Source organism: Zootoca vivipara, chromosome 1 (assembly GCF_963506605.1).
Source record: "Zootoca vivipara chromosome 1, rZooViv1.1, whole genome shotgun sequence".
In the NCBI taxonomy this organism is placed as follows: domain Eukaryota; kingdom Metazoa; phylum Chordata; class Lepidosauria; order Squamata; family Lacertidae; genus Zootoca; species Zootoca vivipara.
The window spans coordinates 10,792,767-10,805,231 of NC_083276.1; the positions used below are offsets into that span (position 1 = coordinate 10,792,767).

Below are 12,465 nucleotides of genomic sequence, written 5' to 3' on the forward strand. Positions count from 1 at the left end.
CTATATTTTATCCGTTATTACACATGAACCCGTGTTGCTGAGCGTCTGTTTGTTTTAAAAAAATTCCTTCGGCACCTCATTCTTTTATACGCTGGTTAAATAAAACGCCTTAGGCAGCTCAAGCCAATGTAATAATCTGTAGCTGTGGTTTATGTTTCAAAGATAGATGCTTCTGGGATTGTTAATACGCCTTAAAAATTATTGCTGCTACTCATTCTCTTGCAAGGCTGATTGTTAAAGGAGCAGGGCTTGTTGCTTGAAGCATCACAAGGAATATCTTGCTTAAGTAACTCACCCCCTCCAATCCACGCTGTTGTTGTTTTAACCCTCCTATGCACAAATGACCCTGTAAGTGCACACACACATTATATATGCGCGCGCACACACACACACATTTCCTTTTGCTCTTGTTAGTTCATATTTCATGCATGTTTTCTACCATAAATGAGTTCTGTGGTGTTTCAACACAGATTACATGGACACCCACACAATGTGAATGTTTAACTAGAAGAGTTTTGGACTCATTTGGGCTTCAGTTAACGTTAATGAGGGTCAGGAAACCACTGTAATTAAGTTATTGCAGGGGTTGCATTAAAATTTTGATTTGTTTTTGGCATCCGTCTGTCGCAGAAAACAATGGAAGAGTGTGCCTTCAGGGGTGAAGTCAAACAATTGGAGAGTTAAGAGTGCCTGCTTTGGGAGGAGAGATATGCTTTATTGCAGGTTATATTATAATTTTGATTATAACATTGCTATTCCTACTTTATGTTGATGCAGAATTTCAGATAAGGAGGTGTTAACGCTTCAGTATTTTTTATTCATGTATCCAGAAGGTATTTAGTGAAATGGAAAACTGCAGGAGGGAGGTATCAGGAGTGCATGGCCCAATCTTGAAGTGAAATGCAAACTATGCCCCCCCCCTTCTTTGCTGGATACTGTACAGTGATTTGATATATTGGTTTCTTGAGTAACTATGTTGTGCATAAACCATAGTTCCCTCCATTCAGATTAAAAAACAGGAAACCATAGTTTGTTCTCTACAAACTGAATGGTTTAAACCAGAGTTTTCCAAACTTGTGTGTCGTGACACGTTAGTGTGTAGGTGTGTTTCACAAACCCTCCCAGCACTCCTCCCACGGCTGGAAAGGGGTCAGTTTAACTTCTGGTTTGTTAGTAAAACTGAATTACTGTGTCACAAAATGACGCATGTCTAGAAAGTGTGCCGCCAACATGAAAAGTTTGGAAAGCTCTGGTTTAAACTTTCTCCCTTCAAGTGCGGAGAAAGAGGAGGATTTGTTGTTCTGTTTGAATTAGGCCTCTAGTACTGTACCCCATATAAATTAAGATTGAGGTCCTGTTATAAATTTACTCCTGCACAATAAGTTATAAACCTCAATATAATCTCATAGCACTTGCGTCAAACAGGAGTCATTGCCAAATATATCTGATCCTGGATTGTGGTTTAAAAAAGAAAGGAGCCCTTTGACCACAACGCCAGGTTAGTAGTGTTTTGCATCTCCGCAGAAAAGTTAAAATGTACTTGCCAAATCTACGACTGTAATGCATTTTTTAAAAAAAATGTACATTGCATGTTAAATTTATTTTTGTGTGGGGTGTGTGTGTGAGGGGTGTTGCAAAAACCATTTCTTTAGGGATAGCCTTTTAGACCTCTCTAATTATCTTTCTTTTTGAGGGGGAGAGAGTCCACTTGGCTATTAGTATGAAAGGCTGAGTGTTTTTGTCAAGAGCTTATGGCTTTTCGTCTCTGAGGGGCTGCATCTTAAATAGCCAGTTGGAATGGTATTGGCCTTTGGGGGGGGGGAGAGATAGATGCAGCATGCTTTGAAGGAGCTCTCAAGGAAGGAGCCAACGGAAGACTGTGCAGGCGTGGCCCGCATTTAATCCAGGGCCTGCCTGCATTAATGGTTAAAGCTCTGGGAAAGGAAAGGGGTTGCACCAGAAAATAATCAAAAGGCTGTAGCTTTAGTACAACTGCCCTGGAGTTGAGCGGCTGTGTTTTCTCTTGCCTAAGCTGCTTGATCTGCCTGCCTGATTAAAGGAGGCAATGTCACTCCATTTATCACATTGTACGTTTATGGTGTGTTGTGCATTGATTGTAGTTGAGAAGTTAGTGAATACAGTCATACCTCGGGTTACAGACGCTTCAGGTTGCATCTTTTCAGGTTGCGTCCCATGCCGAACCCAGAAGTTACTTCCGGGTTTTGGCTCTCGCTTATGTGCAGAAGCGCTAAATTGTGCTTTGCGCAGAAGCGCCGAATCGCAACCCGCGCATGCGCAGACGTGGCGCTGCAGGTTGCGAACGTGCCTCCCGCACGGATCATGTTTGCAACCCAAGCGTCCACTGTATCTGTTTTGCTTCTTACCAGTTCCCTTTCCCCCTGGCTTTTCTCCATTTGAGTCGCCACTCAACCAACTCGGTGCTTCTACAGTCTCAACACTTGAGAGTTTGCGTATAGGGCTGTTTTAGCTCTACATCCAGTGAGACAAAGGCTGTAGTCCTAACCCCACTAACCTGTGAATAAGCACCATTGAATTCAGTAATACTTCTGAGTAGACGTGGTTAGAACTGTGCTGCAACTGTTGTCCCCGTCCCCCCCAACAGTAATTCAGTAGCTTATAAAGATACAACTGTCTCATTCTGTTAATGAGATCCTCTGGTGTTTGGGTGGAATATTCTCAAGCAGAGGATAAGAAAATGAGATTCGATGAAACTGTCATACATTGGGTTGCAGGTAACTGCTGCCCGCTGCTGTTGCCAGGAGTGCTTGCAAAATCAAGATCCAAGTCAAGGGAGGAAGTGGGCAAAGTTTGCAGAGTTCTAAAGTGAGAAGCACTGATTCTTCATCTATATGTCAAAGGCTGGCTGAGGTCACTAGCTAATATGGGGGTGCAGGTGGCGCTATGGTCTAAACCAGGGGTCCCCAGACTTACCCGGCTTTGGGCCGGTTCCCACCGTGCCGATCGCGCGACGGGCCGGAGGGTGGGGAGTGCACGTCCGTGCGGGCCGGCGGGCGGGGGAGTGCGCGCCCGTGCGCATGCGCACACGCACACGCACTTACTGGCGCGGCGGCGCGCTTCCAGGTCGGAAAAGGCGCCGGAAATCGTTTGTGCGCATGTGTATGGGCCTCCCCCGACCCGGAAGTGCAACAGAAATGACCTCTTCTGGGTCGGGAAAGGCCCATAAGCATGCGCACAGACGATTTTCGGCGGTTTTTTCCGATCCGGAAGAGCGCCACCGCGCTGCGCGCCGTAAGAGCGGGTGGCGGCAACGGGCGGCGGGGGGCGTCGCGGGCCAGATTGGGAGGCCAATTGGGCCGCATCCGGCCCCCGGGCCGTAGTCTGGGGACCCCTGGTCTAAACCATCAAGCCTCTTGGACTTGCCAATTGGAAGGTTGGCAGTTCGAATCCATGCAACGGGGTGAGCTCCCATTGCTCTGTCCCAGCTCCTGCCAGCCTAGCAGTTTGAAAGCATACCAGGGTGAGTAGATAAATAGGCATCACTGCATCAGGAAGGTAAACAGCGATTCCATGCGCTCTGGCACCCGTCACTGTGTTCTGTACGCCAGAAGCAGTTTAGTCATGCTTGGCCACATGATCCGGAAAAGCTGTCTGCGGACAAACGCCAGCTCCCTGGGCCTGAAGCGAGATGAGCGCCGCACCCCTTAGTTGATTTCGACTGGACTTGAGCATCCAGGGGTCCTTTGCCTTTACCATTACTAGCTTAGAAGGAATCTGCCCACCCATGGAAAGGAGTAAGAATTGAACAAGGGAACAAAAGTCAAGCATCAGTGATAGGATGCAGACACATAGAGCAAGACGAAGCAGGGAGAGCTGCGCTGCGTCTCTTAGCTGACCAACCCCCAAACGGCGCTTTCCAAAGCTTCCTAGAGCAAGGAACAGAGAGCAGCACTGCGCCCCAAAGTCAACCCGTAAACGCGCCTTGGAATAGATTGCTGCGCAAGGAACCAGGAGTGCTCACAGAAACCGGCAGAGAGGCTGTGAACACCACCCACTCTACCAAGCCCGGAAGGAACAGCAGCCAACACTGGGAGCAGAAGAGATCCAACAGAGGAGATCCACTAGCAAGGAAAAACCGGAGCTGGTGAGAGCGGAAGGAGGAGATTTCCCAGCTGCGTCCCGTTTAAATTGAGTGGGCCACACCTCCAGACCAACCGGGTTGGTCAGCTTGGGAGTGACACAGCCAGAGCCCCCCAATCGCACCGGGCTGGCCACACCCCTGTGCACGTGAAGGGGTCGTGAGTGCCCGCAACCCCACTTCCTCCTTAAGGCGGAAGTGGCTTTGCTCAGGGTAAAGGACTGCAGGCTATTCCAGAAGTATTACCCTGCTGGGAACGGCTTGGAGCAATTGGCTGTCTCAGAGGGTGGAGCATTGCAAGATGACAATGCCGTCATATCGCAAACCCTTGATGTGCAGCATAGTTTCTGGAGCAAAGTTCCCAGACGAGCAGTCAGTCAGGGTCAAATCTGCTGGTTCAAGCTTTGGGATCCCTGACTCAGTGACTCGGGCAATTGCAGTGCTCCTCTGAGCTCTCTGGTATGAGCACTGATCTCCTAAGTTTGCAGGATTCATTGGGACGGGGAGGGCGGGGGGAAGCTGCCCCGGCCAAAGGGATGAGCTTGGAAATATTCTCTTGACTTGAATGGACAAGCCTTTGCAAGTGAGGGAGCAGTATATGCAGCTCAGAGGCACCCTCACTTCCCAAGGAGTTTTCTCTTCCCATTGGCTCTTTCTGTAGTCTCTCAGCATCCCAATGGACCCGAAACAAAGTTTTGTTGACTGTATTCTCCAGGGAGGGAGTAAGAACAAAAACAAATTGTATGCATTTCTGGCATGTTTGCACACGAGACCTATTGTTCGGGGCCTTTTGATGTCAATTTCAGATTAAATTCTTGTGTATGCTTCATACATTCCAAGGAGAGTCTACTCTTTTCCTGCCCTTGTGTTCTGCTTAGGCATTCCCATAACACAACACAGTGGCCGGATCTAATCTTTCGTCCATTATGGTGCCAAATATGTTGTCACTACAATACGGGGTGAAATATAAAGTCATTTCGTTTGTTTAAATAAACCTTTTAATAATGTTTGTGTGTGCACTTTCCAATGGTGAAAGCCCCCTCCTCATTATCCAAAGAAATCCAGGACAACTGGAATCCACGTAGCACCAAAATGGTTACTGTGTGGTCAAGTAAGGGTTCGACATCCATTAAAATGCAGACATGCCTCTGCTCCCCAAAACTTGGCTGTACAGTATTCCTAATTGAGGGCTGCTCCCTTGGCAGGTCTTCCATATCAAAATGACACACACACACACACACACACTTTCTCTACCTAGCCCCCCCCCCCTGCTAGTCTTCACTATGCTCCCAAAGCCTCCCTCATTGGGGAGAGCAGATGCTGAGGTCTTGGTGCCAAACAAGAGATTAATAATAATAAATTGTTATTGTTATTTATTATTATTATTATTATTATTATTATTATTATTATTATTATTAATTTACTTAACCCCACCCATCTGGCTGGGCCTCCCGGGCCACTCTGGGTGGCTCCCAACAGAATATTTCAAACATTAAAAACTTCCCTAAACAGGGCTGCCTACAGATGTCTTCTAAAAGTCAGATAGTTGTTTATTTCCTTGACATCTGATGGGAGGACTTTCCACAGGGGGGGGGGGCGCCTCTGCCTGGTTCCCTGTAACCTCACTTCCCACAAAGAGAGAACCACCAGAAGGCCCTCGGAGCTGGATCTGAGTGTCCGAGCTGAACGATGGGGGTGGAGACCTTCCTTCAGGCATACTGGTTCGAAGTGTTCAACCACAAGGCCAAGGCCAAAAAAAAAAGTCAATGGAAGCTGGTTTGAGAAGGCCCATTACTTATTTCAGCTTTTGCCCCCCCCCAATTTATCTTCTCATTTGTCTGATATTTTGGGCAGCCTAACGAAGTTTCACTGCAGCTGTTATGGCATGTTGCCCTAAACCATGGTTTAGTGTGATACACTTGAGCTGGAATGAGCCCAAGCAAGTGTCAGACTTGTGCAGTCCCCACGCCTTCCTCTCACATAGCCAGGAGAAGGATTGGGCAGCATTTACATTCCGTTTCCCTTAAACTCAACTTGTCATAGTGTGCGAACCGGGGGTAATGGTTTACACTTAGCTGTTTGAACAAGCCAGTTTCCATAAACCATGGTTTGCAGTTGCCCTGGAGTCAGTGGCGAAGCTGCATGCTCCGGCACCGGGGGCAGAGAGCAGGCGGGGGTGTGGCTGGCGTGTGTCCCGGGGGCGTGGCGTGCGGAGGGGGGGGGTGCGGCGTGTGTCGGGCCCCGGTCCTCCGCCAATGCCTGGAGTTAGTGATAAGCCTCAAGTTCACAAGGGCTTGCCACTTTGAAGGGAAACTGAAAGTAAATTCTCTGAACCGCCTTAAATATCTGACAGTAAACAAACATTTCCAATTTAGAACAAGAAAATCCCTTTCATCCGTGTTCAAGGAAGCTAAACTATTAATTGAACTAACAAGTAATTTGGCTTTTTGCAGATACTTTGTTAAGTTTCACAAATCTTCCGTGTTTCAACGTTCCCTGTTGTCTCAAGATGGCACAGAAAGGAGACAGTTGTAATGAAAACACTATTCCATTCAAGTTTAATTTGATCTTGTTCCTTAACTTTGACAGCTTGGTTCTGATCGTTCCATCTGTTCTATGTATGTCTTTAAGTGACTGAATCGGGGAGGGGGGGGGATAATAACCCATTCTTCAGTGAGTTGACACATGCTACTTCGTTTTCAAGTCATCTTTATTCTCTCTTTCTGTCTCTTTGTTGGAATATAAATTCTAATTTTCTGAGCCTTTTGGAAATTTATTACTAGTGTAGTATCCAATCATTATGGCCGTGATAAAAAGCAGGAACACATATTAAAAACCCTTGAGAGGCACATAACTCCTCTGTGAGATCAGAAATGTAAAATTTCTGAAAACTGTGCAGCCATTTATGGGGGAGAGTATTACCCCCCCCCCCAATCTTTGAGAGAAGTTGAAATATTGGCAAGACTTTCTTTCTTATGATGCATAAACTTCCTTTATTACTTTGTTTGCTTCCCATAATCCCAAGACTTAAAAAACCTGAAGATCTTCCGCATTCTACAATATTTGGAAATCCTTTTTCCAGCATCACCTTAAGAGTGTTGCTTGCTTAGCCATCCAATCGGCGGCAGCAGCAATGTTGCAAAATTTCATTTAAAAAGCCTTCGTTCCTCGTTCCAAAAGAGAAAACATGTCATCGGATGGATTTTAACCCTCCCCTCAGAATTTCCCATTTTGCCATTTCTGGCCCATCTAAGTGTGAAAAATATTTTTCCTAGCTTTTTCTCATTGGCCTCTCACTGGCCGCTGGGGGCAAAATGAGACAGGATGTGCCTCTTGCCATGACAATACATATGACCTCCTCTCCAAATGTCCTGCATCACTGAGAGATACAATGCAGGCTACCTGTTGTGTAGGAAGGTGACATGTTTGTACAGCAGTTGCCTCTACCCCTGTTTGCACTCTACAGAATTCAACTAGAACCATAAGCAAGCAAATTGTATTGCTTGTGTTGACACCCATATTCATTCTCGACAGCCTGGGGGACCTTTGGGAGACTGAATGGACTGCAGTTATCAGAGACCTTGATTCATCCATGACCAGGTCTTTAGGCTCATAGAAAGCAATACCCCATGTCATAAAAGGTAAAGGTAAAGGGACCCCTGACCATTAGGTTCAGTCGTGACCGACTCTGGGGTTGCACGCTCATCTCGCATTATTGGCCGAGGGAGCCGGCGTATAGCTTCCAGGTCATGTGGCCAGCATGACAAAGCCGCTTCTGGCGAACCAGAGCAGCACACGGAAACGCCGTTTACCTTCCCACTGTAGCGGTTCCCATTTATCTACTTGCATTTTGATGTGCTTTCGAACTGCTAGGTTGGCAGGAGCTGGGACCGAGCAACGGGAGCTCAACCTGTCACAGGGATTTGAACCGCTGACCTTCTGATCGGCAAGCCCTAGGCTCAGTGGTTTAACCCACAGCGCCACCTGGGTCCCCATGTCATAGTGGGGGGTTTTTTATAAGGAAAAAACACTGGGGGTTACCAAAAAATAGCCTTTGGGAAACAGATAGAAGAGGCAGAAAGGGGGTGGGGGAGGAAGCAGGGGAAACATTATCATTGAAGTGCAGTGCTATGGAGGGTGCTTTTTATTTTATATTTATTAGGGGGTGGTTAATTTTAATAATATCAAACATACCAGATTTCACATTGTGTAAATCTCACGGATGAAGAATTAAAGACAAGCTTTTCTCAGCCCTATGGCATTGCGTAACTCCTTGATAATCACCTCTCTCTTTTATGTTCTCCATAACCCTTCAGTCGCCTTGAACAGATTCCTGGGTCTTTGAAACAGGGCAAAGGTATCAGTCAAAATTAATATTCGGTAGTCAACAAGTTATCATGGAACTCTTTAATATATACATCAATTAACAAATATGCTTGACAGTTAGTTGGCATTAAATCCAGCTAGAAAAACCAGGATGAAATCTCTTCCATATAAAAAGCATGGGGAAAATTTGTAAGAAGCTTTATACCTCCAAATTTCCAAAGGGAAATGAGGAAGAACAGGTTGTGAGGGTGGAATTTCCTCAGCCCTTCATTTTGTCCCATCTGTGCTTTGGGAGGAAAGTCGCTCTGGGCTCAGTGGATCTTACTTTTATGTAGAGCTTTATGACTGGACTGGGTTTTGCCTAGAGATCATGTCACCCTCAGATACACAATTATTTGTCTGCCTTCCAGAAACTGCCATAACTTACACTGAACCCTTATTATAGGTAGAGGGTGTGTGTGTGTGTGTGTGTGTGTGTGTGTGTGTGTGTTTTGCTCACAGCATAATTTGTGTTAAGTGTCGTAGGCTCCAATTCTTAGCCATTTTGCATGTGCAATGCTTTTAGGCCTTTTAGACTACTGGTGGAGAGCTTCTTGAGATTGACAAGATAATTCCAAGGCACTTAGAACTGGTTAAGGGATGTTATTTAGAGTCAGCTGGGGGAATGAATTTAGAAAGATGGAGAAAAGGAGAATATTAAAAGCTTTCTATAGCCTCAAATAGTGTATACCTCTTTGAGTTTTCTTACAATCAAGCATTGTGTACATTTAATGAAATAAGTAAGTACATTTTGATCGTTGCTTATTATTAACATGTGATATGGAACAATTTGATTAATAAGATGAAGCTTCTTGATTATTTAATTCTTCAGTGATTATTTGCAAACCTTTTTTACTGCAACTGTCTCTGATGTTTTATTGTCTCCGATGTAAAATAACTGCCAGAACCTCTTGCCCATCTTGATACAAGTTTCCGTTCACTTCTGTGCGTCAGAGTGATGGCAAAGAAATAATCAAAGATGGTCCCAAATGACTAACTGACATGCCGAAAATGTTGGCAGTCTGGCATATGATGGAAGTTTCAAACAACCAAGCCTCTGTTTCATACCCTATAAGATGTACGGGTTGTATAGAGTAGGGGTCTTTATGCAGCCAAGAAACGATATCACTAGGCACAAGGGAATTGCACGGTCTGCAGAAAAAGCATAAAAATAAAAATAGGAAAAAGAACCAGGGGCAGCTGCTTAGAAAAGCCATCCCACGAGGATGGAGCATGCTCAGTGAGCATGGAATGCTGGGAGCAGGAAACAGAAAGGCGGAGTCCTGGAAGTGGGTGTGGCTGACCGGAACCCTGAACAGGAGCATGCCACACCATGACATTTTCTTGCAGTCCCACTTAGGGTCATTATAACTATCATTTCAATCTGTCCCCAGTACTATTGCATGCCATGTGTCCAGATGACTCTACAGCTTTCTACCTGAGTTGGTGTGCGGAAACATAGAGTCGTGCCAGAGACTTATCTCCGAAATTAGATTATGAATTTAACAACTGTGTCCTTAGCTCGTGTTCTTGTGGCCTTCTCGTGTTCTTGTGTGCCTTCCGAGCCCGAGCCCCTAAACCCATTAAAGCCTAGGGATGCCTCCTTTCTTGCAAGTGCATTGATCTGCTTTTCCTCCTCCCTTGTGCTTTTCTCTCCTTCCCCAGCGTGGCCATCCTGATCTTTAATACTTCTCGGCGGTGCTTTGTTGTGGTGAAGCAGTTCCGTCCAGGTAATCCCCTTTCTTTGCTTTTAGTTCTTGCTCTCCAACGAAGCACAGCTTTTCAGAGGCTTTAGCAATAAAAGGCAGGTGGGCCTTTGAAAACCTGTGGTGTCATACTTTGTGATGGAGATGGGGGAAGATGCACTAGCTTCTCTGGTGAATTGTAGAATCATAGAATTGTAGCGTTGGAAGGGGATCCCAAGGGCCATCTATTCCAACCCCCTGCAATGCAGGAATCTTTTTTTTTATTATTTTTTTTAATTTATTATTTATACCCCGCCCATCTGGCCGGGTTCCCCCAGCCACTCTGGGCGGCTTCCAAGAAAACAGAAATTCTAAAATACAGAAATCCATCAAACATTAAAAGCTTCCCTAAACAGGGCTGCCTTGAGATGCCTTCTAAAGGTCTGGTAATTGTTGTTCTCTTTGACCTCTAGTGGGAGGGCATTCCACAGGGTGGGTGCCACTTTTGCTCAACGTGCGGCTCGAACCCATGACCCCACGATTAAGAGTCCCATGTTGTACCAACTGAGCTATCTCAGGGCAATAGGGTGCAGTACACTTACTTACAAACATGCTTTAGACTCCCTAGTCCCAACCATTTAGGCTTCGGAATGTGTGACCCACTAACGAAAGCAGCTGCCTTTTGCAGAGTGCTTGAGAGCTCAGTTGGTTAGAGCCTGGTGCTGATAATGCCAAGGTTGCAGGTTCAATCCCTGTATGGGACAGAGGCATATTCCTGCATTGCAGGGGGTTGGACTAGATGATCCTCAGTGCCCCTTCCAATTCTAGGAGTTTCCTTTTGCTTTGTTTTTATTCACCTGGGACACCTCTCCCTCCTCCTCAGCCCCCCCTTTTGCACCAACTCTTTTAAAAGGACCCCCACTCTTTGGACCAACTCCAATCCTTTCATGGCAGCCTATCTGTAGGTGTGACCTACCCCTTATCCCCACGGCATGGCAGATTTCATCTGCTTAATTTATATATTGCCAGGCTGCCATTAAAGGCTAAGAAGCAAGGCCGAAAAAAAAGGTGGCCTTCCTGAAACAAAGGCTGCTCGTCGCAGCAGCCTGCCTTTTGGCAGGCTGCACAGCAACATGGGCCGGATCAACCGTGCAGAATCCAGCGCTTTGTGTTTCCTTTGATGGTATTACATGGCTCTTAGCATTTCCTTTAGGAGAGTATTACTGCAACAGCTGTTTCTAGATTAATGCAAAAGGTCTATTGCAAATTCCACTCTGCAATCTGCACCGGGGGGGGGGGTGCTAGTATGTGCTCAAAAAGGGCTTTCTCAAACAAACACGCGTGCTTTTCATAACTCTGCCGAAACAGCAGCTGAGTTGACAGGCTGAAACGCTCGTCATTATGCACATGGTACATCATGTACAGCCCAACATCCCAGCGAGTATCAGTGAATCCTGTGAAATGTAGGCTGGCAAACGGATGTTGCCTTGAGACAGAAGTTGCTCCCAAAAGTAGAAGTAATGCTGGAGGGGGGCGGGGAGAGAGATCTTGCATGTATCTAACTTTGTAAAATGTGCAGGGTCTCCCCTGTTCTGCTAATTAGCACTAATTGGATGTCCGCACACAAACTTATTTTCAAACAACGCAGCGCAGTAAATGCACCAGGGACTCCGAAGTGCAACTGTAATAACATTGCATCTTATAATAAATACATAGATGCCGGAGGTGTTTGATCGGTGTGATGGCTTGACTATCACTTGTTAAGGAAAGGTGGTGAGTGCCAGAGTCTTACATTTTACCTTTCCCCTCCCCCCCCAGCTGTCTACATGTGTGAGATGGAGCGGCTCTGCCCTCAAGTCTTTGAACGTGAAAACCAGGGGAGCTGGTGCCCTCTGCCAGGTCACTTGCCTGCTTCAACAGGAGTGACCTATGAGCTCTGCGCTGGGATTGTAGACAAGCCAGAGCTCTCTTTGGAAGAGACAGCTTGCATGGAAGTCTTGGAAGAGTGCGGGTATGAGATTCCTGCAGCCAGCCTGAAGAGAATTACTTCGTGCAGGTAAGTCGATCTGGGCTTGGTGGTTTTCGGAGAGCAGCTGGCAGGGTAGGCCTTGATGAAATCAGACAAGCCGAACATACTGTTAGTGTGGGGATGTTAAGGATAGTAGGAAAGGATATTCGTCAGGGATGCTGGTGGCTACCCTCGAGTAACGACGCTCCACACCGTCGTGTCTTTAAGACTTTTATTGGTGCATACTTATTTACAGTGCGAGAGATAAGAGAAACATGACTGCTCAGTCT

General features: G+C 46.2%; 2 protein-coding genes across 3 annotated transcripts in view; both read left to right on the forward strand.

Annotated features, from left to right (window-relative positions):
• CDCA4 (cell division cycle associated 4) overlaps positions 1 to 12,465 on the forward strand; it is a 571,510-nt gene that overhangs the window by 182,491 nt on the left and 376,554 nt on the right. The window lies entirely within an intron of this gene.
• The window catches only part of NUDT14 (nudix hydrolase 14), a 49,767-nt gene that overhangs the window by 29,461 nt on the left and 7,841 nt on the right, over positions 1 to 12,465 (forward strand). For both annotated transcript variants that reach the window (XM_035104697.2, XM_035104706.2), the window contains exons 3-4: positions 10,148 to 10,212; positions 11,986 to 12,223. In XM_035104697.2, coding sequence (XP_034960588.1) covers positions 10,148 to 10,212; positions 11,986 to 12,223 — 303 coding nt within the window. The remainder of the gene's footprint in view (positions 1 to 10,147; positions 10,213 to 11,985; positions 12,224 to 12,465) is intronic.